General features: G+C 45.3%; 4 protein-coding genes across 7 annotated transcripts; 3 read left to right on the forward strand and 1 right to left on the reverse strand.

The window, feature by feature from the left end:
• Window positions 1-1,299: 1,299 nt before the first annotated feature.
• LOC108122232 (uncharacterized) lies at window positions 1,300-4,313 on the forward strand. Its single transcript, XM_043211919.2, has 5 exons — window positions 1,300-1,750; window positions 1,809-2,573; window positions 2,754-2,883; window positions 3,786-4,110; window positions 4,183-4,313. Exons 1-5 carry the CDS (start codon window positions 1,506-1,508, stop codon window positions 4,311-4,313), a joined length of 1,596 nt encoding a protein of 531 aa, XP_043067854.1. The 5' UTR covers window positions 1,300-1,505.
• Window positions 4,314-4,364: 51 nt separating this feature from the next.
• LOC108122233 (cytokine-dependent hematopoietic cell linker) lies at window positions 4,365-5,273 on the reverse strand. The gene is made up of 2 exons (XM_017236797.3): window positions 4,915-5,273; window positions 4,365-4,771 (listed from the first exon to the last, which is right to left on the reverse strand). Exons 1-2 carry the CDS (start codon window positions 5,159-5,161, stop codon window positions 4,395-4,397), a joined length of 624 nt encoding a protein of 207 aa, XP_017092286.2. The 5' UTR covers window positions 5,162-5,273; the 3' UTR covers window positions 4,365-4,394.
• A 2,896-nt stretch (window positions 5,274-8,169) lies between these two features.
• Window positions 8,170-22,842, forward strand: AdoR (Adenosine receptor). 2 transcript variants are annotated; one of them, XM_017236350.3, is made up of 5 exons: window positions 8,170-8,656; window positions 18,734-19,582; window positions 20,382-20,596; window positions 20,657-21,155; window positions 21,224-22,842. In XM_017236350.3, exons 2-5 carry the CDS (start codon window positions 19,111-19,113, stop codon window positions 22,342-22,344), a joined length of 2,307 nt encoding a protein of 768 aa, XP_017091839.2. In that variant the 5' UTR covers window positions 8,170-8,656; window positions 18,734-19,110; the 3' UTR covers window positions 22,345-22,842. The 2 variants fall into 2 exon arrangements, with proteins under 2 accessions (XP_017091839.2, XP_017091840.2); XM_017236351.3 differs by having other exon boundaries at window positions 20,657-21,149.
• Window positions 22,843-23,217: 375 nt separating this feature from the next.
• Window positions 23,218-24,891, forward strand: Tpi (triose phosphate isomerase). Of its 3 annotated transcripts, none has more exons than XM_070280745.1 (3): window positions 23,218-23,569; window positions 23,717-24,295; window positions 24,354-24,891. In XM_070280745.1, exons 1-3 carry the CDS (start codon window positions 23,294-23,296, stop codon window positions 24,558-24,560), a joined length of 1,062 nt encoding a protein of 353 aa, XP_070136846.1. In that variant the 5' UTR covers window positions 23,218-23,293; the 3' UTR covers window positions 24,561-24,891. The 3 variants fall into 3 exon arrangements, with proteins under 3 accessions (XP_070136846.1, XP_017091843.2, XP_017091844.2); XM_017236354.3 differs by having other exon boundaries at window positions 23,220-23,545; XM_017236355.3 differs by having other exon boundaries at window positions 23,221-23,565.
• Window positions 24,892-24,912: the final 21 nt, after the last annotated feature.

Here is a 24,912-nt window from a genome sequence, read left to right on the forward strand (position 1 = left end):
GTCTGGGTATTCTGGCCACATGAATGCTGCAACATTGGTATATCTCTGGGATTTCGTACTCTGCATGTGCGGTGGGAAAGATTGCAGATTATCAGCTGATCCTGCACGCTATTTTGGCAACACGTACGCAGATCGTTTTGAGTCCGCTATTCCGTCCGATCGGATCTGTTTCCCACAGCAATTGTACCACTAGTGGTTAGTGCACTTGGGCGTGGAGCACATTCTTTTCCCAGCCGGCACACCTTCGGTGTACATTTGGTAACGGAAAGTATTGCCAAAGCGCACTTACTGGCCTGGCCTTCAATTAAGGCGGCTACCTGTCCGTTAAGCCGGTCCGCTAGTACCCGATGTCTGCCTGACCCTCCAGGGGGTGGGTCACTGTCACCTCCAGTTCCAGGTGGTTGTGTTCATTTTTAGTTAGAATCACAGTCCAATCCAGAACAGAACATAACTCGCACTCGAGGAAAACGTTATTAATTGAAGTCTTAACCTCAGGAAGTGTTTAAAATGCAGAGAAAGAAATCGTCTGTGGATTTTTATTTTAAAGGCAATGGATAAAAGTGTTAGCTACTTTATCTTCTAAGTGTAACCACCTGCAAGCTACTACCGCTGTGGTTGGCTGCTTTTCCGGACTTTTCGGCTTGTTGGTAAACATTTTATGTTCTCTGCCAGTCGATTCCCGGGAAGACAAACATTGTCTACCTCTTTTCGGTTCGGGTTGGCTGCCTTAGTGTCCGATTCCCTGATTCTCCATGAAAATGGCCAGAACCAGGTTCGGCTCGAGGCATTAACCCTGCAGGTGCCCAAGGTTCTAACTCAAAAATTTCCCCAAAACTTTGTTTATTTATCAATTACGCCTAGCAGTGCATCACCCAAGCCATTAATCTTGTTTATTATTTAATGGCGATGCATTTGGGTATTGTTGGAGGGGCTAAACGGCATTTTCCTGAACAACTGAAAGGCGTCTGGCACATGTGGAAAGCGGCTTTGTGAGGAACTCTAAACATTTTCCTAGTTGTCATATTTTCGAGCTGGAAACTCCCACAGCTGATTGCATTGTACGCGAATACTTTTCAGTTGTCTGGCAATGCGTGGCGCCTTAACTTATGATAAATTATGTTGGCTGCGGTGAAAGTGCCAATTGTTTTGAGCGCGAATTCTTGCCAACGAGGTTTCCTATTCGCTATTAATTGTGGCATTGTGTGTCTGTCCATTTTCAGACCCTCCCGACAGCTGTACTGAAGATCAAGCTTAAGCCATGGAACCAACGCCCAATATGCTGTAAGCCGACCCACTGAACTCGCATCTGCATCTCTCCATCTTTATCTCCATCGCATCTGCATCTGCATCTGTACAAAAGCCATTTCATTACCAACCAACAACCCGACATCCGAGTAATTTCTAACGTAACCAGGAAACAGTTGCTGCTGAAGAACCATCAGGACGCAATCCTGCAACTACAAGGTCCTTCGCCGTCGCCCTCTCTCTCCCTCTCAGCTGTTTCAATGGCGGACAGCCGGGAAAGGATTCGGGGTCCCTCGAGAGACGGCAGGGAGTTTCTCACCAGTCCCAGACAGGTCCTGCGCCGTCTGATGCTCCTCTCCGAGGGCAGACAGTACCGGGAGGCTGCTGGGGTCGTAGGACGTCTAGGTCCTTCTGTTTTGAGGTCTGTAATATCTGAGCTGCCCATAGACTTGCTGCTGGAGCATCTACCACACAGTGCCTACCTGCTGGAGTCTTTCTTCACCAGGTAAGTAACAAGCTATCTCAAAGAAAAAGGTCCTAAATGGACAATAACCTTCTCACAGGTTAACCACCTTGAACACCACACCCAAACCGGAGGTTCCAAGTGAAACAGTGGTCTGGCAACTGGTGCGTCTGTTCGCCAATCCCCATGAGTCCGGACTCCGCCAGAGATGCACTCGATTGCTACAGGCTCTGGCCCAATACGAGCCTGCCCTCCGACAAACCGTTAGGGAGCGAAGACGCAGCTTCGATAATGCCGTTCAAGGACTCGGCGTCCACGGACTCACGACAGACGCCTCCGGGCAGCTCATCTCGCTGCACGTGGCCCTCAAAACTGAACTTCAGCGCCATGTGGATACCTACAAAATGGCCATTCACAAGCTGGAGGAGCTTAGCATGGTGACTGTCAACCAGGACCCCGCCCACTCCTCCCACCAGCGCCTGCTGGCCATTAACTATGGCGATATCCAGCAGCGGCTGATCGACAACAAGACCCTCTTGACCATGCTGGATAAGCCGGCTCTGAAGCAGCTGCAAACCCTGGTGGAGAATCTCAGCACACGAGTGGAGAACGACAAGGAGGTGTTGTCCTGTGTGGGTCAAGTGCGTCGCCTGGACGCACAGGCTCTCGTGGAGCGACGTCCTGCCGCCGGCCTGCTTATGAACTTCTCCCGCGGGTGCGAGGTTGTGCTCCATATGATGGGTCCTGAGGGAGGACCTCCTGGCTCCGCTCTTTCCGTGGGAAAGGTCTCTGTCCAAGGAGGTGCAGGTGGCAGCAGCTGCAGCGATGGCTACCACTCGGATGACTCTGGGAGCGATGATGGAAGGTGAGGAGCACTGTTTACCATATTTTTTCTGCTAATCATTTTCGGACTGGTTCTAATACTTGACCCGCTTCGAATTTGAAGTTACACCCACATTAGAGTCTCGGCTCCAAATCGAGACCACAAAAAACTCTCACTTACGTCCCACGATCTGTTATGCTTTATCTCTTGTTTCTCCAACAGCGAAATGGTGTCGCTCTATCGGAATCTCTACGTGGAGAACCGAGCGGACGCCTTGGAGGCTTTGGACAGTCTTCCCCAGATAAAACACGCGCACAGCCTCAAGGGAAAGATACTCTTCTCCATGATCGTGGTAAGTCCGAAGTGCCCAAATGTTTTCTTAGATGGGATCTCCGAACATTCAATTACACGCTTTGGAAGCTGCCGGAAAAAAATTTCGAGATTAACTCGATCGGGAGAAATTATGGCCAATTGCTTGTCAATCTTTTCACTTGTCGGTGGAAGCTACAAAAATTTCTAATTGGGTGCGCCGAACAATGTGGCAAGTCCATCACTCATTTTGTCGGGGGTTAAAAGGTTTCGCACAACCAAATGATACAGGGTGTATTGTATTTTAATATCTATTCATTATCTGCCTTGTTTTCACTTGTCAATAGAATAGTTTTTGCCATATATTGTCATAATTTGTCTTATAAGTGATGTATGGTAAATGGGATTACGGGAATGAATAACATTTTCACCTGTCATTGGTTTGGGTTGTTTGTTTATAATAAGCAATTGTTTAAAACGAGGACAATCTTTGAATTGTATTTTACCTTATTCTGAATGCAAATTAGTTAAAAGAATTTCTATTATTTGCTAAATACTCTTTTGTTAACAAAAGCAAAAGAATTCCATCAGATATGGAACATGAACTGCTTGCTTCACTGCTTGCCTTACCACTGTCACAGTGACCCTAAAACTGTAAGGCCGGAATCTGGCTGTGATTACTTTCAATTTTCAAATGCTTAGCCATCAATTACCAACCTTATGCCTGTGGGTTTTGGGGATCCTGTTTTATACATAATTGCCATTGCAAAATATCAATTTTCTTAGATCTAAATCAAGTTAGCGGATGATTAGGCGTTGTAGAGAAAATTTAAGCGAAAGTAGATCCCCCGGGGTGTTGAAAATTATGTGGGCTTTGGAGATTTCAGATCAAGTTATTTCAACTTTCGATCAAAGATGAATGACTTTTGTTTTGTCTTCGATCAGCTATCCTTCCGCCTGTGCCATGGAATGCGAGAACGAAAGGTCCTTGAAGTGCGACGTACCCTGAACTGTGCCCTGGACAGCAGCAGTGAGACCACATTGGCCCTGGACCGCTCCGTCCGCCAGCATCTTCACGAGACCGCCGACAACTTTCCGCTGGGCGAGATAGAACGGAGTGTCTTCAACCAGGTGCTCTCCACGCTTCACGAATATCCCTGCCTGGAGTCATGTCCTCCTTTGACCCACTACGTGAGTGCCTGCGTGCGACTGGCCTGGCGGATGATCAACCAGAAGTCCCCCTATTACCTGGACATGGACTTCAATCTGGGTAAGATTTGATTTACACTTTTATTTTTTGGTCACAAACTTTTAATTGTTAAATTTTCTAATACCGAATCAGGCTTTCTCCGGCCGGAAAAACATGAACGACATCCGCAGGCTGACCGGAGATCGGATCTCATCAAGGCCTTCCTATGGCCCGCCCTGATGCAGAACAACCAGTGCGCCTTCAAGGCGGTCGTGGCCACTTGAAGATCGTCTTTAAACTAATACTATTTGTACATATTCCCCTGACTTCCCTTGTCACTTACCCAATAAAGATCTACCCCGTATCTAAGCGTAACTAATAGGCCGTAACTGGACGCACTGGGTCCGGACTTTGTTGGTGCACAAGAGCGGGTGTTCAGAGTAGAATTCAATAATCTCCGACGGGGAAGTGAAGTAGCGCTCTCGTGGCTTCTTCTGGCCAATGGCATAGCGTTGTCTCCTATCGAGCTGTCGCACGAAGAGGTGAAAGAACTGATCTGCTGACCAGATGCTGACTATATACCGGATGCATTCGTCGGGGGCCCTGAAGGGGCGGACTAGACAGGAGCCATCTTCACGGCCGTTGAGCATTCGCTCCGCCGTGTGTCGATCCACGGTGAAGTAGTACTGTTCCGTTTCCACATTCCTCTCCTCAATCTCCACATAGTTGGCATCGGCATCGTCTAAATGAGAAAACTGTTTAGGTCTAAGATGGTAATTGCTTAAAAGGTCTGCTCTATAGATTTTCTCATAACATTTAAGTTGTTTTGAAGCTGATCCACAAATACTTATGATAATGAGCGGGTATTACTCTCCGAGAACTCACCCACTATGACGTAATCGTGTTGGAGCTGGTGGGGCGGTGGATCGTCATTGGTGCTGGAAACCCGTTCGGTGGCCGCGACGTCATCATCTTCGGCGCTCGACTGCCGCTGATAGTCCGCACAGCAGCCGCACAAGAAGGGAGCTCTCAGGCGGCAACGGAATTTGCTCAAATCGATTAGGCCATCTAACCACCGGGCCAGAAGATTGTGGAGAACGGTCCAGTAGACACGTGCACACCAACAACACATGGTGGCGCCAATCAATCAAAGCAATTTATTGCAAGAGAATTTAATCCTCTATGGTATCCCCTTGGATTATACGGATCAGTGGGACCGTCGCTCCAGTCGCACATGTTTCGCATTCGCGTTCCCCAGCAGACTGAGACCAAGACCTCCAACCCAGTCTACCCCAGTCCCCCAGAAGTGGTATATTATAAAACTCAGAATTCAGAACTCGGAACCCGAAACTCGAGTGCGAAAATATCATAAGCCGAAGCAAACCCTGCTTGTCTGGCCTGGCGCTGTGTCTTAATTAAATAGTGCTTAATGTGCGGTTATGGGGCAGAAAATGCCCATATGTAAATATGAGAAAGATATAGATATGGCTGGCAAACAGAATTCACGCTTAGGGGAAGAGGGAGTGCAACTACTACTACTGCCTGATACTTGATACTCGCGATCGCTGGCGAGTGCAGCCAAGTGCAGATTGTGTCACGCTCATCGCTTTATTCCCATACACTGTAATCGGTTGTTCGACAAACTTTTTATTTATTTGATGTTTGTACAAAACATTGTATAAGAATTTATCATGGGTTTTCCAGTGAAACCTTATCAGGATAAACAAAGTTTTTCGATCCGATCAACGATCGAAAACTCAGCAAACTTCCTGCCATCAAGCATTACAAATATTACTAAGACTATTACTAAATAATTGTGCAACTTAATATGTAATTATTTTCTCTTAGTGTACATTTTGAGACAATTATTAAACGTTTAGCAGTCATATGTCAGCTCTTCCCCTGTAATTCTCTCGGAATCTATTGAGCGGCGGCTGCAGTTTTCGGGAAGATACGGTGGAAGCGGTCCTCGTATTGGATTTCTGTTGTCTGCTTATATCCGAGACGATCTGGAGCCAAATGGGTAGCACATGTTAATGGGTTATTGAGCCGACTTCATCATGATCCCTAATAAATTAATTAAACTGTAAATGAAACCAAAAATAAGATGTCATTTCTAAAAGTAGGGGTTCCCTAGATCAATTTAGGTTATGCATCGAAAATTTTTAAATTAGACTAATATTTTATCGTAATTAACGATAAAAACATTTGGTGACATTAGGTACGTCAATTTTTTTTTGGAAGTTCAGGATTCTACATATATTATCCCTTTTTCTCAAGATTTGTTCTCAATGTACTCCTAAAAGTGTGGAAAAATCGTATGTTGCAGACAAAGTCAGTCTACCCAGTACAAATCTTAATTTTATCTTATTGACTTAGCCCAATTAATTGTGTAAATTTATCAATAAATCAGAAAAGAAATAACGATTTTAGGTCGCCTTCACTTGTGGTATGTTGCTCCAAAAGCTTTTTGGGCGCTATGTTGGACACAAACCTTTAAAGTAAATTAAAGCTTTACACCACACAACAAAGTGGGGAAAGCTGTTTCATTTACTATTTCCTAGTCTTCAAGACCATTTTAGAATTTATTAGAATTCCTCTGGTTATAAAACTTTGTAGCTTTTGAGAACCAGTCTCCTTGTAGATCCCAAAATGGACGTGCAAATGGCCAACACGTGGGTGGGTGCCACCCAGAGGCCCACAAATCTTACAAATGAGTCGTCAGAACGAGCATTTAGCTTTATTACGTATACGCCGCATGGGCTGCAACGAGCATCATACAGCCAGACCACTCCGCCACAGCAATCGCTACAATCGATTTCGTTTTCAACTCTGTTTGTTTGCACATTAAAAGCCAGAGACTATTTGGTTAGCAGTAGACAAACATCTCTGCAGGCTGGTCACGTGCACCAAATGTCAATAAAACGATATTCGCGGAGGGTAGATGGGGGCATTAATAACGATACTCGTACAATTCGATCGTACTCCGCGAAACAGTAGCACTGTGGCTGGGAGTACAACAACACCAATAGCCACCATTGACAATTAATATGCGGCAAACAATTTTGATGAACTGCTAACAAGCTGATATGGCAGCGGGAGGGGGTGAGTCGGGTCGGGCCGAACAGGGGAGCTCACTGAGATGGCAGCCCATAAAGCAACAAAGTCGCACAAATTGATTTTGGCCAAACGATTATTACGGGGGTTGCGTGCTCTTGGGCACATCCGCCTCGTTACCCTCTAGTCCCCACCCTCTAGCCAACCCCCCTTCAGTGCCCTGCCCCCTTGTGCCTCTCCCCTCTCGCTTGCACCACATACTCCAATGCCAAGGATCAACCAGCTGGCCATCAATTTCAATGAGTCGATTGATTGAGAGCGCCGTCAATTCTTGCGGCCACTCAAATTCATTAGTTTAGTCAAAGAACCGCCGAGAAATATTTATCGCACATTCCGGTTTACGTCTCAATTATGGGTCCCGCCGTATGTGTCCCTGGGCATGTAAAAGAGATTTTTATTGGCTGCCAAAAGAAAACATTCAAAGAAATCTCACATTTATTTTACAAAAATTAAAATTTATTTTAAAAATCAAGACAATATTTTAAAGGCCATTTTGGAATTGAATGATGACAGTAATTTATTCATAAATATAATAAAACCCAAGCCCTTTAATTTATCAAAATTCCAAGCAAGAAAGAAACTATTAATTATAAAATATAAATATTAGAAAATATTCCTTTACAAGTTTTAGTTTTAATCTTTTTCTCTGTAAATTTATATAGAAATCTGTACAGCAGCCATAAGTCATATAGTCATATAGGCCAATAAAGTATAAAAGCAAGCCAATTTTATTTTTACTTTTAGGGTTATTTCCGGACGGAGAGCCATTTTCAATGGCAGCCGTAGAACTGCAGCGGTCTGTGTTGGCAACTCACCACGCTTTTCCAGCGAAAAATCCAACTCGCTCAACAGGCGTTTGTGGTGGAGGTGGGTGGTTGGGATAGTGTTTAGTGGGTGGCTTGGGGGCCTGGCGACCCGATGATAAATCCGAATCCGAATCCAAAAACCGAAGCCAAAGCCCGATTCGCAGTCCGATTCCCAACCGATTCGCCTCGCAGTTCAAGTCCGTGCGAACGCTTCGCGCATTTTGCCGTCGAGCGTTGGCCAGCGCGGAAGAATTTCGCATATCCGGAACCGCAATCGCAAACGCAGACTCGAAAATCAAAGCGAAATCGAAATTTTAATTTATATTTCGGCTAGCCCAACAAATAAATTAATAAACAAATCCAGTGTATGTGTTGGGGTGTGTGTGCCTGTGCTTTGTCTCAATGATATGCCAAACTAAATAAGCCACGAAAAGTTTTCCATCCAGTTTTTTTATTATTATTATTACCATCGAAGTCGAAAATAAGTGTCAATTGAATTAGCGTCTCGACGGGCAAAAATTAAATAAAAATTATTTAAAAAAAATAAGAGAAAGATTATCAAGGCGCTTCAGGTGATTGGCGATTGTCAGCTCGCAGACACTCCGATCTGGGCCAGTGTTGGTGTTTCTTCAGTAGAGAGCCACCTGTGGCTCCTCCTTCTCCGCAACTTCAGCCGCCCAACTTTTCCATCGATCCTCGAACAGGTAACTTGAGTGTTTGGACTAACAATTCTCGCGACTGGCCTTTATGGCCGCTCTAAATAATTTATTTATGCTCGGGGCATTCGACATATGTTAGTTTGTCCGTTACACCGCTCCCCGCCCGAAAATCAATAAAATTCGGACACCAACAAAGAAAATAAAGTTTATGCTGCCCTCGCATCCAGCTCATTATATTTGCTTCCGAGAAAGGGGAAGCCCCCAACCTGTTGCATGTATCGCGTATCCTGTTTATGGCCGTTATGGTATTGATGGCTAATTGATAACGGCCACATCCGGCCAGTGTCCATCTGGGCAATCATATATCCATTCGCATATCCCGTCCAAATAGCCAATCCACCCTTGACCCTGTCAGCGGGTTGGCCATTAAATCATCCCGAGAACAAACAAATTAGCGCAATGAGTGCATCAATAAACAGACTTCACCTGTTGCTACAAAAGGCCCAAAGACAACAGTACTTAGTTTACATTCTGCAGGCAAGACTCTGTCCGCCTTCTAGGAAGATTTATCTGGCGGGCAGAGGCTTCGGAATTACGGCGGATTTTTTTTGGAATTGCCCTCCAACCGAAACGAAATGAAACGAAACGAAATTACTGAGCGCAATGCGAAATGAACCGAGCAGAGCAAGTGAACATCAAAGCGCTTTATCTCGACGGGCGGCCGGTGGGAGGTAGAAAGTATCTATCTATCTATCAGATGCACACGGCGCTTGTAACCGCAATTCGCATAGTCCCGCTGCCCCCAAACACCCTGCACTCCCTTCCGGCCCTTCAACCCGTCCAAGTCAGCAGTGCTCTTGATTGCGCCTTTGTGTATAAATTAATTAAATTAAAAGTTTCCGGTTAAGCCTCCAAATGCATTCGGACACAATTGCATTCGCCAGCCAAGAAGGCACATTCCACTTGGGGTTTGGGAATGTGTATCTTTTTATCTGGACTTCCAGCCGATAAACGCACCCTTTCGCTGAACTTTCACTTGGATCGAGTGATAATTCAAGACGGGCATGAGTCAAGACCCGCTTGCAAATATTACCCCACATTACAAGATTGCATTTGTTTGCAAATGATTAGTTCTTACAATACAACTTACCCCCTTACAATGAGCAGGGTTCACTCGGAAACTTCATTATTATTCATCAGATAATAATATTTATTTATAATTGTGTCAATGCCCTAATTTATCTTTCTTTAATACTGGAGCGACTATTATGGGATGTATATTAAATAGTTTTGTTCTGTTCTCCAAGTAATCGAGTGAATATTTCTGGCACGTCTCGAAGGTCTGGGTCTCCCGCCGTTTGCTCATTTGGCTGGGACCCTTTGGCCCGCTGGGAGGAGGAACGTGTGCAGCCAGCCGAGAGCTTCTGGTCCAGAGATAGATTCATTAGCCTGCTCCTGGCACCGCCTGACACTCACCAATCATGTGTTTCCATCCCAATTTCTTCTATAAATATTCCGGCTGGCGCACAACAACGTCAGCCGACTTGCCAAAACCCAAGCCGCGACGAAGGCGATTGGCCCACAGAAATTGGCCCAAAGTCAATAGCCCAGGCTGGCCAAATCTGATTTCGATTCGATTATCCGAATTTAAAGTAAGTCACGCAGCGGCAAACACTTGACGATTTTAGCAGCTCCCCTTGCCCTCGCCGGAACTGAGAGGGCCCGAAGGAAAGCTACCTACGTAGTACGCCCATACATTTACATGCATAAGTGGGTTGCGAGTGGGAATTAGCATCCAATTAGAAGATAATCGCCCGCTAATTCCCTCCGCAAACTCGCTACGCAGAGCTGGACCGAAAGTGTCGCAGATTTACGGCCAAATTCGGCCACGCCCTAAGCCTGTCGCCCCGCCCCCACTCGCGCCACAGCATTAGGCAAGAGTGTCCTTGGCTGCCTGCAGTTAATGTGCAGTTGACCTTGACGCCGACTAAAGACCGATTGTCAATATTTTGACAGCAGCCCCTCGTCAAAAGGGGCGAACGGGGGTGGTGCGATGAATATGCTGGCGACATATTGCAAATCCCAGTGGATGAGTTCGACCCACGTGTGTGCGGTGTGACACGAGGTGGCCTGGACAGGGGGTGGGCTCTGCTCACCTAATGTTGACATCACTTGGCCATTTAATGGCTGCCTTTATGGCAGCTTTTACAACCCGATGATAAAGCTCAAGAGTTACGTGACCCGGAGAGGAGGGCGGAGCAATTGAGTGGACACCAATTGATGGCCAATTTAGTCCTTTTCCTGAAGCAAGGAAGCAAAGGTATCCCATATTCATATGAGGGATATTTATCACATTTTTGTCCTTTAAGTCATAGCTGTATTGGGACTAACATTTTGAAGATTTCTTTATTTAAGTACTTCTTGAACCATTAACAGAAATTAAATCATGCTTTGAAATCCCTAAAGTCTTTTCTCCGCCTGTAAAAATTCGATGAAATACACGCCCTTCGGCATAGCATTCATCCCTATTCACAATCACCATCGCATTGTCCTTGCATTGTTCCCCAGTTATGTGTCCAAGCTCACACTCCCGTCCAATTACATTTATCCTGCCTTGAATTCATGGCGATTTAGAGCAACAGTTGCAGTTGCAGGGGCAGGATGGAGAGGACACTGAAGGTGGAACTCCCACGGGGCACGAAACATATTCCAATTGCATTAAATTTGCATTGATCAGTGCGGGTCCGGCTCCGGTTTCCTGCTTTCGTTCGCCATTTGCGAATAAACATTCATATTGCAGATGTTGCTTTCAGTCGTGGATTACTTCACTCAACTGATGGCCCTGTGTGAGGTCATTACCATTGCTGATACATAGAGTCTTATAGAGTGGATTGCCAGAGACCCGCCCCATTTTCCAATTTTATTTCCGCAGTCCGCCACTGCCGCCCACTCGCAGTCTTATGAGAAATTATTATTTTTTGAAAAATATTTTACATAATACCAAAATAGAACAGAGCATCGGGGCATGATTCAGGGCCGGCATGCACGTGAGGGAGGATAGTACTCAATGTACTGTGCAAATGGCAATCCAACAGTCGCCATGAGAATGCACATTAATTGCGGCTGGGGTTCAGGTTCAGTCAGCTGGTCAGTTATGACATTTGTCTGCTTGCATAATTAACAAGTTCGGCACTGGGCCACGCTGCTGCTTTGGGCTTTGCATTAATTATGCTCGAATTGAACCGCCAGAACAGCGGCAGCAGAGTCATCTCGCCAAACGCTCCAAGTGATAATTCTCCCTTTTGGCACCCTCGAGTCTCTGGAGATCAGAACCGAACACCGATTGTTGGTTTAAGTCATTAGCCACCCGGCCAGGTGAACTTGTACTAATTGATGATTCAGATTGATGAATTGGGAGGTGAATTCGATCATAACAAACAGTATTCTTGATAAATATTTTTATTTACAAATGCTAAAAATGCGGAAAATCGGTCTTTGTAAAGTTAAATTTCTATTAAAAATATTATTATAGCCATACCTATGAGTAATGGCTTCTAAACTTCAGGCCAGTGTTCTTAGAATTTAAACTAAACTGTGAACATCTTAAATATTGTAAGAGGTTGACAAGAATACATAAATCAAGAGTATTAGAAAACAGTCAGTCCCTGTTATGAAATATTGTTAAAATTCATTTAAATTTTACTCAGGTCTTGAAGTTTAAAAAATAAGCGTAAACAAATAAATAAGAAAATGACAATTTAATTTACTTAAAGTTCTAAGTTCTTATTATAATACATGCCATGCTTAATTATTTCTTGAAAATACAAAGAACATTTGCATTTATCTTAAGAATAAAATAAAAAATATACTTATATACTTTTTCTAAAAGAAAGAAATATAAAATTTAAATAGCTGTTTAGAAGTAATTTCGAATGTGTTGTTTTTGCTATTAAAGCTACATTCAAACCCGAGAAGAACTTGGCTTACCTGACCAGATGCACGTCGGCACGCGACAATCCTTTCTGCCTCCGACGTCACAAGCCTCCGTAAATGGACGAGTGCGTGCTGAAAACAAATCGAAAGGGGAATCGGAATCTAATAAATTCTTATTTTATTTTTATAACAGCGCATCCCCAAACGCTTAATTTTTTTACCATTACCGATATGGGTCGGGCTCGGTAAGCAGAAGCTGAGATCGTTTAAATGCAAATTCCCGAGGCATTAAAAAGTATTTTTAATGGCTGAGAATTAGTGGGGGGTCTGACCACTATTGCTGCCTTGGAGGGCCAGGGTGGGGGCTCTCGGCACGCAGCCTGCATTAATTTATGTGCAACTTTGTAGAGACAATGCGAATCACATCCGCCGGAAATGAGCAACTTCGGTCCGAGGCGGCTAAGACGACGCTAAGCCAACTTTGAGTTCAGGGCGAATGCCAAGTTATTAAGTTTCAAGAAAGTGCCAAGAAGCCACTTGTTGGCCAAGTTCCTCTTTCAGGCGAAAGGATAATGGATGGGGCCCGATGGTCACGTCGCCGACGGCACTAATAAACATCTACACACATCATTAGCGAAGGCCTACGGCTCCTCCCACGACTCCGGTTTCAGGCCATTGAGTAGGAGGTCATCTTTTGGGGCAGTGTAATTAAATTTAACTGCCGGCCATGATAGGACAACTGGCTAAACTCGCAAAAGTAGCTCGAAAACTTTCCAGTTGGTCCTGCAGGTTCTTCAAACCTTGGCAGAGGATAATACGGCATTAACACTCATTCGAATACCTTCCTGACTCTCTTTTTCCCATTTTTTGTCGACATTTATCCTCATCCTGGTATCCTGTGATGACACTTGGAATGCGTAGTTGAAATACACATGGAGATTGTGGAACTCTATTGTTATAAAACATTACAAGTCTTACTAAGACTAAGATAAATTGCAAAGTTAATGACTAATAAGCATTAAACTTTAAACGTAAGTCCTAAAATATTAGAGCTACTAACTACTAGCTGAGAGCTAAAAACTCCTAAAAATTAACATTTAAATAAACAATTGTTTTTCCTTGAGTGTAAGCTGTTAGCACGAAGCCACATAGACATGGGACCCGAAAGAATTGCTGCGCAAATCCTCGCCAGGGATCTAGGGACGAGGGTCAACGGGTCGGAAGGACCCACCGACAACTGGCTAGGACCAGTGAGCCGGCAACTGTAACGAGCTGCGTGTCATTGCGCCAAAATCAACAGAAATGCAAACGACGAAACGATGTGGATGTGTGTCCTGTCGCCGCCATCCTCGACAAGGATGCGAGTGTGAGCAGGGATGCTGTTCAACGGAGATGGGGCATTCCGTGTTGACAATGAAATGCCAATCTGCCAAGCCTGGTCAGAACAAGCAAATATCAATAGAATCCTTATTGGATCCATAAATATTTGTCATCCAGTGTCGTCTAGGCCGGTTCCTAGATGTTAACCCCTTTAAAGCAGAATAAAAAGACTGCCACCAAGTGCTTATGCAAAGCCAGGACTTGAATCCTGTCGTTTGTCCTTGGCAGCGGACGTCTTAAGCGGCTTTAAAACTTTTGCCACTTCCCCAAAGGGAAAGCGGAAAGGGGCAGCTGATGGATTCGGCTGCTGACTCTTTCTGACTCTTCATGCGTAAGCCGAATTCAATCACAGGACCTCTTAATGGGCCAGCAAGGCAAACAAGGCGGGTCACAAAAAATAAGAAAGAGAGAAACCGAGGGGATGGGGTCAAAAATGAGGTCCTTGGGGAGGGGCAGGACGGGCATTTCGGGTGGCTCCTTTATGGTTTCAACTGAAATAGAAAATGAAATTAAGATGGCAGCTGTTGTTGTAGCGGGGCTGCATCTGGGGAATACAGAGTCGTATGAATTATTACGCATACGCAGCGTTGACGGGCATAATGCCATGTATATTGTGAAATATTCCAGAGGGGAAACAAAAGAACAAGGTGGGGAAGCCACAGCTTGATTGATTTGACTGACCAGGGTCTCTCCCGTCCCCAAAAGCGGGATCTCTGTGTCCCACATACGGCCAGAAAATAATTGGGAGACAGCCTGGGACCTGTCCCGAAAAAAGCATCGAAAACGAAACCGAAAACGAAAACAACAAACGGAGATAACAAACTCATAACATTTAATTACGTACAATTTACTCACATGTTTACACCAGGCCCAAAAATAGGAAATAGGAAAGAACGTGGCCCCCAGACGATAAGCGGGCCGAAAAGCTGATCTCTGGTTTTTGCCAGAAATTGCTTACCTCAGGACGAAACCGATGGCCGAAGGGGGCAGAGGACAGGTTATATCATTGTCAGTCACAATGACTATATCTATAGTCACTGGGCAATGCGGTAGCCGCTGGACTTTACTCGTGTCTCTGTCATATAGTTACCGATTTGGAACATATCCCGCTAAACTCCAAAATAGACAGTGGAATGGTAACTATAAAAAAAAATGGAAAGCAAGCTAAACAATATTTAAAATTCACTTAACAAATATTTCAAAACTAAGATATATAAAACTCTATAACACTTGCTATGATTTCAACATTTACTTCATAAAAAGGGGTCCTCCTTTTGTACCACTGTTTCTGGCAGTAGCAGAACGATTATTCACCCAGGGACTTTTGCTGGCCTGGCATATTTATCTGCCAGACCATGCCCCTACTACATAGTATAGTTATCTATCAACATGCCAGTCCTCTGACATGGGAAGCTCGTCACATGTGCTCCGTAGACAATAGAACGAAATCATTCCTGAGCCAGGAATAGTTATTCCCCAAAAAAAAAAATACACAATAATATTTTAAGAACTTCGCACTAGTATGCGAAATATGAGATAGATCATTTAATTCCAGTTGCAATATTTAGACATTAAACATGTATCTACATACCGCACGTGATGTCAACGTGCAATGATAATGCAATCCAGACTGGAATCGGGCAATCGAGCCGACAGTTAATGCCACGGATTTCGATATTGGCAATGCCGACTGGCCGATAAGCCTCCGGGTGACGTGTGAAGATTTGAGCTATTTATTGTCCCACTCCATCAACTACAAAGATATTCTCGTACTTTCATTCACAGCCAGATAAAGCAGGAATCTATAGATATATACGTATTACACTGCCACTGATGAATTTCCCACCATTTGGAAGGAATCTCAATTACAAAAGTACTATGCAAAGTGCAATCAACTCGGCTTGGCAAGAAAAAGTTTCCGCCAATTAATTTGCCAGTTCTTCAAAGCCGGAAAAAATTGCGTATCATTGCCGAAGGATATGGAGACTGCCTGGGTCCTGCAGTTGCAGCTTCTCGTTTTGCCGTAATTAAACGTGTGAAGTGAGGCAGGATGACCACGCAGAAAAAACGCAACGAAGACAAATGGCCCAGGATAAAATTCTGGTATGAAATAAAAATGGAGTGCTGGCTTAAAGTTCAAGCAGCCGCAGGATGGTATATTAGAATTTGAGCCAAAATAGCGCCAGCAGATGGAGAACGTGTTTACTGCACAAGTTCCCAGCTATCAGCAGTTCAACTTTGGTTGCAGGACGAAGGGTCCTTGGTCCTTCCTTCGTTATCACCGCCGTCATTTTTCAGCGCCCCCTCTTAGATAGCGTCGTGTAATAGAAACGCACTTTATCAGCTGGCAAGCAGCTCCGTTGGCCAGATTACAGACGAAGAAAATACAAGAAAATGTTAAAAAACTGAAACAAAATTATTATAAATGGCTTAAAGTTATAGCGACTCAAGTCAACAAATATATACTGTTTTCCTTTAAATCATAAATGAATTTTACTCTTTTTTAAGTGCATTTAGTCAAAGAGCTGTGTGCAGATGCAGCCAGCTGGAAACAGTTTTCTGGCTGTTATTCCGCTAGCGAGGCCAAGAATGTGGCCAATTCGATGGCGACATGGTAATAAACTTAATGCCAACTGATTTTGACAGCCCCTGCACTTACAGCTCAAACATGGGAAGGGTGAAGAGTGGCTAAAAGGAAAACGTATCTGGCCAAATCTTATCCTCCTTCCCCCATACATGAGCCTGAAAAATGAGCGAAAAGTTTGAACACTTGCAAGCAAGGCACCGAACACGGGGCGTATGAGTAATGCGATCTGTGAAAGGAGCTGGTGTGCCTTGAACTGGAGCAGTGTCGCTTCTATGGGCCACTTAAAACCTCTATATAGATTTCGGTTCCTAGTCACGTTCCACACCCCACCAGCTACGCATTCCATAAGCTTGTCCTAGAGGGCCATTCAAATTATGAGTTAGAGCTTCAGTGGCGAATCGTGATTGAGCTCTGGCTTGTCATTCGCAGCGTGTCATAAAATTTTCCAAACGTATTCAAATATATCATGAATACACTCGACGAAAAAGATAAAACAAATAAAAAAATAAAACCATATATTACCCCAGACTTTTCTGGTTTTTTCCAGTGCTTCTCTTTGAATGTCTAGGTGTCAGGTGCACTGACCCACGGCTTTCCTCTCAGGGCGACACTTTGGAATTGGCCTCACGCCCTCCATGGCCACGATCGCTAATTGTGTTTGCCAAATTAATTAAATCGGCCAATTGTTGTGCCATTTGTTGATTGAGTTTTTTAACTCAAATGGCTATGGAAGTAGAAATGGGAATGGGAATGGGAATGCGATTGCCAATGGAAATGGAAATGGAAATGCAAATGTCGCTGCCTGTTGCTGGCTATTTTTTGTGTCCGCGAAGGAGTTTCCTTCGCCCCACTTTGCGATTGAATTAATTAGGCAAAAGGCAATTAAGCCAATCGACCTGCTCCAAATGTCGACCCTCGGAACCAGGCACGCAATCGTAGTCCTTCGGGAGCCCCTTACCGCCCCGCCAGCTCTCCGACGGTCAGCATAAATTCCATAGCCAATAAGTTGGGCAATAAGTGGGTGTCTCCCATAAGAGCTGGCTAAATAACGGCGTTAATTCGACAAGCCCTTACCACGGTCTAGGTTACTTGGCCTGGCAAGAGCACTTAGGGCTCTTACTTGATGAAGTAAAATAACCAGGTCTGCCCCCTGCCTTGGCTGGCTTTTGCTTTCACTTTTCAGTTGATGAATCGCGAGTGGCGTAAAGGTGGGCCAATTAAATGGAAAACGTTTTCATGTTCCGCGAATTGTTGTCATGGCTTGATGGATGCACTCTTGCCGCCAAAACACTCGATTGAGCAGTCATTTCCTTTTTTATTTTTTTCATTCTCCACCTTTTGGGACTTTAACTTTGGCGTGAAGGATTCCGGTGAAAGTACACACACTTTTGATGTCTTGCTGCAACTTCCTGCAGGAAAAATCCCAGTCCTTCCAGCAAGCTCGCTGTCCGCTCAAGTTGCGTTAAATAAGCAACTTGCTTAAAGAAATAGTCCTGATACACTAGTAAAAAAAAATAAGTAGCTACAAATGTATCTTTCTTTAATAATTTATTTTTTACTCAAGCCAGAAGTTAATCTTTAGCAGTCCTTTCTATCCTTCCAAGTCTTTAAGACATAAAGCAATATTGTGTACTGTGTGTCTATACATTTCTCAATAATTTTTTCTCCAAGTCCATGATGCTCTTTTATTTATGGGGTGTCTGGCTTTTGTGTGGGTTACAGTCCATCCCCTTTGTTCTTTTTTATATTTTTTCTGGTCTGTTCCGCAGCAACACGTTTGATTGTCTGGCAATTGATTTTGCTGCTCTCCGGTCTTGTTTGCTTTTAGAGCTTTGTATTTGCGGCTGCCGAAGGAGATAACTACTTCGCCTACTACTGATAGATAAATAGATATATAGGGTGTATCACCCAATAACCCATCACCATAAACCCCATTCAAGTTGGCCTCTGTGTTTTTCAATGTAATCCTTGAGCATACTTTAAGGACATCCTGGATCTGATGGGTTTCACCGTGAAATAGGGTCTTCTGGATTATCAAGGGCGGCTTTTGTGCTGTGTGGCTTGTTGCCACGTTATCGATATCTGCTCCCTGTGTTGGACATCTATTTTTTTCGGCAAATATTTATCAATTTATTACACTAAAAAATTGCTACAATTAAGCTTACCCCTGCTTGTGTGTGACAAACGTGCCGAATGATGATTAAGTTTTCCCTTTTTTCCAGCTAACTACAATTCACAGCTCGTGTGACAACAACAATAAAAACAACGATAGTAGAAAAACAAACATAGAAAGCAAGAACAACAAAAGCGAAAGCAAAAAGCCAGAACAAAAGTGAAAAAAAGGAGCAACCGCAGAACAGGGCGGCGGACATGGCGTATACGCAATGCGCAGCATGTGTTATTACTATCGCTGCTACTGCCACGGCCACCTCGAGTCAATTAAGAATTTCACACGCCAGCGGACAATTTAATTGAAGTTCGTTCACCACTCCTTGAATATCTCACTCCGCCCATCAATTAAGCTCGGAGGCATCAGCCCCTCAAATACTCGATCGGTTCAAGAACACAGATATATACATAGATAAACAAACCAATCAAAATGCAAGAAATTCGATATTTATCAATCACCGATTTTACCTACAACGTCCCACTGGTACCGGTCCATGCCGCTGCCACGAGCAAGGAGCACAAGGATTCCGATAGCCCCAGCTCCGAACTGAATGTCCCCTACACCGTCTTCGAGGTTCTTGTGGCCATTGTCAGCATCATCGGCAATGTCCTGGTGATCATTGTGTTCCGACGAGAGCGAAAGCTGCGGCGGCGCACCAACTACTACATAGTATCCTTGGCCATGGCTGATTTCCTGGTGGGCAGTCTGGGAGTTCCTTTTGCCATCTTGGCATCGATCGGGCTGCCGCGAAATCTTCACGCCTGCCTCTTCACCGTCTCACTCCTAGTAGTCCTGTGCACTATATCAATATTCTGCCTGGTGGCCGTGTCCGTGGATCGCTACTGGGCCATCCTCTATCCGATGGCCTACTCCAGGAATGTGCGCACTCGAACGGCGATTTGTAAGTATTTTTTTAAATGGTATGGCTTGGGATTTAATTCTTTAAGCTGTCCTCAGATAGCACACTTTGAACGGATTCTCTTTTTCTATGCATCCCTTAGCTTTATTGTGACCATTGTTTCGCCTTGCGCCTTTGTGGCTGGAATGCTAATGACTCTTTCAGGCTAATATGCGGCACATTGTTATCCTCCACCTCCTATCGGCCATGTTTGAGTTGTGGCTTGGCCAAAACAAAAGGCATAACTCTTCCGGGCAGCAATTGAACAGATGGCAGCTTGGTTGAAATGGAAAATATTAAAAGTTCTCAACCAGTATTCAATAGCAGAGGCATAATAGCTTCTGGATGGCCATTGTTTTTATAAAACTGTCCCTAGTTTTATAATTAGAAAATGGGGAATCCCAGCTAAGCTAAGGTTCCTACGATTGTGATAAAATATAAATGAAAACTATAACCTCATATGACCTCATTAGTCGCTGGCTTGATAATAACTTTATTTTATTTCCGAACAACGTTATAAACCTTGTACTTTGTAGAGGAAATCCTTCTTTTTTTATCGAATTCAATTTGCTGCAACGAACTATACGCTCTGCAACAGGCACAAATATGTTCCAGTTGAGCCAAGTGATTAAGAGTGTCGTTATTTGCGTCATTTGCCACATTCCAAGCCACTGACAGCTGGGGTCGTTGCAGTTCGATGGGGTTCAGTGGCCAGTGCCACAATATCCTGGGGGAGATGCTTTTTGACGGGCTTCGTAGGTTGCTGGCCCCTGACTAATCGCCGATTCGTCTTCCATTGCAGTCATCATCTCGATGTGCTGGGTGGCTGGGACCATAGTGGGCTTCCTGCCACTTTTCGGCTGGCACAACAAGGATGTTGGCCACAACCAGGAGTGTCTCTTCGTCGAGGTGATGGACTACGACTATCTGGTCTTCCTGTACTTTGCCACCATTATTACTCCGGCCCTGCTGATGTTGGCTTTCTACACTCATATCTATCGAGTGATTATAAAACAGGTTTGTAAAATTAATTTAATTTTTTACCAAAAATATGTTATATTTAAACTACACTCTTAGGTTCGACAGATTGTGACCATGAATCCCGCCTCCGATCTTAGTCGGCGTTCCTCGGCAGCTGCCGTGCAAGTTACGGCTGCTCCTGGCCGAGGTGGGCATGCCGGAACAATGCTGAGGGTGTTAGGCGCAGCCCGGAAACGGGATGTCAAGGCCACCCAGAACCTGTCCATCATAGTGCTCTTCTTCATGATCTGCTGGATTCCGCTCTATACGATCAACTGCATCAAGGCCTTCTGTCCGGACTGTTATGTGCACCCCAAGCTAACCCTATTTTGCATAATCCTGTCCCACTTGAACTCGGCTGTTAATCCAGTTCTGTATGCCTATCACCTCAAGGATTTCCGAGCGGCGTTGAAGAACCTACTGCTGCGCATGATGGGCGTGGATATCGACCAGCAGGCGGAGGCTATACACCGGTTTTCGATGGCCAGTCAGCACAGACTGCAGTCGATGGACTCCAATATGCGCTCCACGCAGCCGCGCCTCTATGTGGGTGAGTGTGAGTGCGCGACCGAACCTGTGGTCCCTTCCAAAACATGCTAACCTGGTTACTTCACTCCATTTTAGATTCCCCCATCTGGCTGAGGCAGCAACAGGAGGCCCTAAAGAACTCGCAGCTCCTGCCGAAATGCGGAGTCGTCTCCCCCTGTTTCAACAACATCAACCAAACAGTGGCCGCCGTGGCTTCTGTCACTACGGATATTGAACGGGAGATGTGGAACATTGTAGAGGCCTCCAGTGGTGCGGAAGTGGGCGAGACCAGCTATGAGTTTCCCTCTCCAGCCCCCGCCTCGCAGCACAGCAGCGAGCGGAATAGCAGCTCCACGGTGCCACCAGCACCACCTCCGGCCAACAACTCCCTTCCGTCCGCCTCGTACGACAACCACAACTACAGCTTTAGTCAGGATGAGGATGAGTATGAGGACGATGATGATCTGGAATTCGAGGACGTCTTTGTACCGCCAAACTCCACAACACAGCATGGGGTGGATCCTGAGGAACTGCGACGCTCCCTGGCTTTGGTGATGAGGGAAAAGCTTCGGTCCGACGACACCGATTCCAGGCCAGTGGGAACTCTCGAGGAATTAATCACAGATTCGGAGCACAAGCCAGACAGACCTCTCTCCATCCAGACTTCGCCCATTAATGGACCGCTGCCAGCCTTGCTTCGCGCCAAGCTCTTTGCTGGAAACTCCAACAGTGCACACTGCCTACCAGTATCCACTCCAGCACAGTCCCAGGATGCAGGAGTCTTTGTCATCGACAGCGAAGCAAGCCCTGGAGTGGCAGGACACAAGCCCAAGTATCGGAAAGGCACAGCATTAACCAGGAGCTCGCTTAAGAAGAGCAGATCCTGCAATTGTAATGCCATCGCCAAAGGAAGAACTGGCCACGAGGATCATAGCGAGCCCAGAGAGCCCTCCTCGCAGCAACCACAACCGCCCCACCCTCCCCCGGAGCACTTCTTCAGTCCGCTGCGTTCAGTGGGAAACTTCATGCAGCATTCCAACCTGTTCCACCTCTTCCAGCCGCATGCCCCTAAGGCCACCTCATCCACGGCCTCCTCGGTAGCATCCTCACCCACTCCCACCCCCTCGCCGCCTCCCGCTCCGCAAGCGACTGTCACCACAGTTCCTGGACTAACCAACTCGTCGCCCTCCCTGCTGGCAACCAGTGCCGAAAGTTGACCTCCAACCAGGGCAGAGATGGAGAAGGATCAGTCAAGGCGGGAGACGGGTCAGGACTAGGCTTCCACCCACACAGCCCTCTTAGCAAATACTCGCAAGTCAAAGCTTTTACGTTAAGTACTTTCAGCTCTCATTAGTTCTCTGTCCCGCCTCGCATCCAGGCGGAAAAGTTGTCAAATTCTATCGGATCTAGATCAATTAGTTGGATAGTGACAGGATATACCTAGAGATTAGGAGTTTTGCGCATTTATTTTACGAATGACTTTCCACTACGTTTCTATGGAGTAGCTAATTATGTACATAATGTTAAATGTTGTTAGAGTATTTTGCAGTGTATGTGCTCTTACTGTTATGTGTACCGTACATACATATATCTCTGTATGTAGTAACTATATGTCTGTTTTACGTAATACCTGAACGTCTGTGAAAACCAAGTTAAGCCATGCGAAATGAATTTCAAAGTTGAGGTTAAATAAATCGATTATAAATTAATATAAATCTGTGGAAAATGCGTTTTATTGGAGATATAATAAACTGTAATGGATGTTGTTAAAATAGGGCTTTTAATACTATTAAAAAATTCATATTAAAATTGCAATAAGACATGATAACATTAAAATAGAAATCTAAAAAATCTACAATAAAGATTTATAAGAGAATCAGTTATTCGTATACTATACCCTTATATAGGGTACCAAGCGCTTTCGTTATTTAGAACATTACTGTAGTGGAGAATGCAGACAACCATGTTCTTTGAAAAGCTTTCTTAGCTTTATGGAAGAGACGCCAAAACAGCTGATCACCTCTTCCAATAGATAGGTTTTGAAACTCACTAAATTCAAAAAATCTCGTTTTTAAAAATGTCAGCAGGCTTCTTATGTAATGTCACCCAACTGGTTCCTACAAACTTGAAAAAATCGTCGAGGGTTTGGCTCCCCGAAGGCTTATCATGAAACATTTGCGAACTACATTGATTCATAAAGCAAACTTCGAGAGAGTCATAAATACACCTTTGAGACAACCACTGAAGAACCAGTACCGCCACTGGAGCACCACCATGGACATCAACCAGCCCACGGTTGGAGGGGTGACGGCGGATGTGGTAAAGGGGGTGGTGTCCGAAGCTTTTCTCGGCAAGTTCACAGCTGTTTTTCCAAAGCTTTTCAAGTGCCAGTGGAAGACTTATGAAGGTCAGAAGAAGGTTAGTAAGCAGACTTCGAGGTGGGTGTGTGCCGGAATCTCTAACAAAAATTATTAATTAAATAAGAAAAAGTTGACGGGGAGTTTTCAATCATTCCCCAAAAATTATTAATCTTGTTCACTTGACCTGGCAACCGACTAACTCGCCAACCTCTTCACCTTTTCCCGGCAGTTTTACGCCAATTTCAGCACCGACTGCAACGAGAGCAACATGAGCGGACGCAAATTCTGTGTGGGAGGCAACTGGAAGATGAACGGCGACCAGAAGTCCATCGCCGACATCTGCAAGACCCTGAGCACCGCCAACCTGGACCCCAACACCGAGGTGGTCATCGGCTGCCCCGCCATCTACCTGATGTACGCCCGCAACCTGCTGCCCTGCGAGGTGGGTCTGGCCGGCCAGAACGCCTACAAGGTGGAGAAGGGCGCCTTCACCGGCGAGATCTCGCCCGCCATGTTGAAGGACATCGGAGCTGATTGGGTCATCCTGGGTCACTCGGAGCGTCGCGCCATCTTCAAGGAGTCTGACGAGCTGATCGCCGAGAAGGCCCAGCACGCCCTGGACCAGGGACTCAAGGTCATTGCCTGCATTGGCGAGACCCTGGAGGAGCGCGAGGCCGGCAAGACCAACGAGGTGGTTGCCCGCCAGATGTGCGCCTACGCCCAGAAGATCAAGAACTGGCAGAACGTGGTGGTGGCCTACGAGCCCGTCTGGGCCATTGGCACCGGCAAGACTGCCACTCCCGAGCAGGTATGGTGAAGGAGACCCTCCTGAAAACTGAGTTTACATTCTCCACTTTCTTTTTCAGGCCCAAGAGGTTCACGCCTTCCTGCGCCAGTGGCTGAGCGACAACATCTCCAAGGATGTCTCCGCCAGCTTGCGCATCCAGTACGGTGGCTCGGTGACTGCTGCCAACGCCAAGGAGCTGGCCAAGAAGCCCGACATTGATGGTTTCCTGGTCGGAGGTGCTTCGCTGAAGCCCGAGTTTGTGGAAATCATCAACGCCAGACAGTAAGCGAGGAGGCTATCGAACACCACCTGAAGCTAGCGAACTGCCGCACAGCTAGGGAGTAGGACTCCGATCCAGGATTAAATACGAAAAACCAAGGAATCCGACTCCTCGAAAAATGCATTACGCACACCTCGTTGTTGTCACACATACACACCTCTCACTCACCCCACATCGGAGTGTAGTTCTAAATCCCTAGTTACCTTGCGAGTAAAGCAAAATATTAATACCTGTTGTTAAACCTATAGTCTCTATTGTGTACTACATTTTAAATTATTCTGGCAATAAGTACATGCTACTCATTACTCATATGAAAACAAAAACTTACAGAAAATTACGTGAAAGACTTTTGCTTTCT

This window comes from Drosophila bipectinata, chromosome 3R (assembly GCF_030179905.1).
Source record: "Drosophila bipectinata strain 14024-0381.07 chromosome 3R, DbipHiC1v2, whole genome shotgun sequence".
Taxonomy (NCBI): Eukaryota; Metazoa; Arthropoda; class Insecta; order Diptera; family Drosophilidae; genus Drosophila; species Drosophila bipectinata.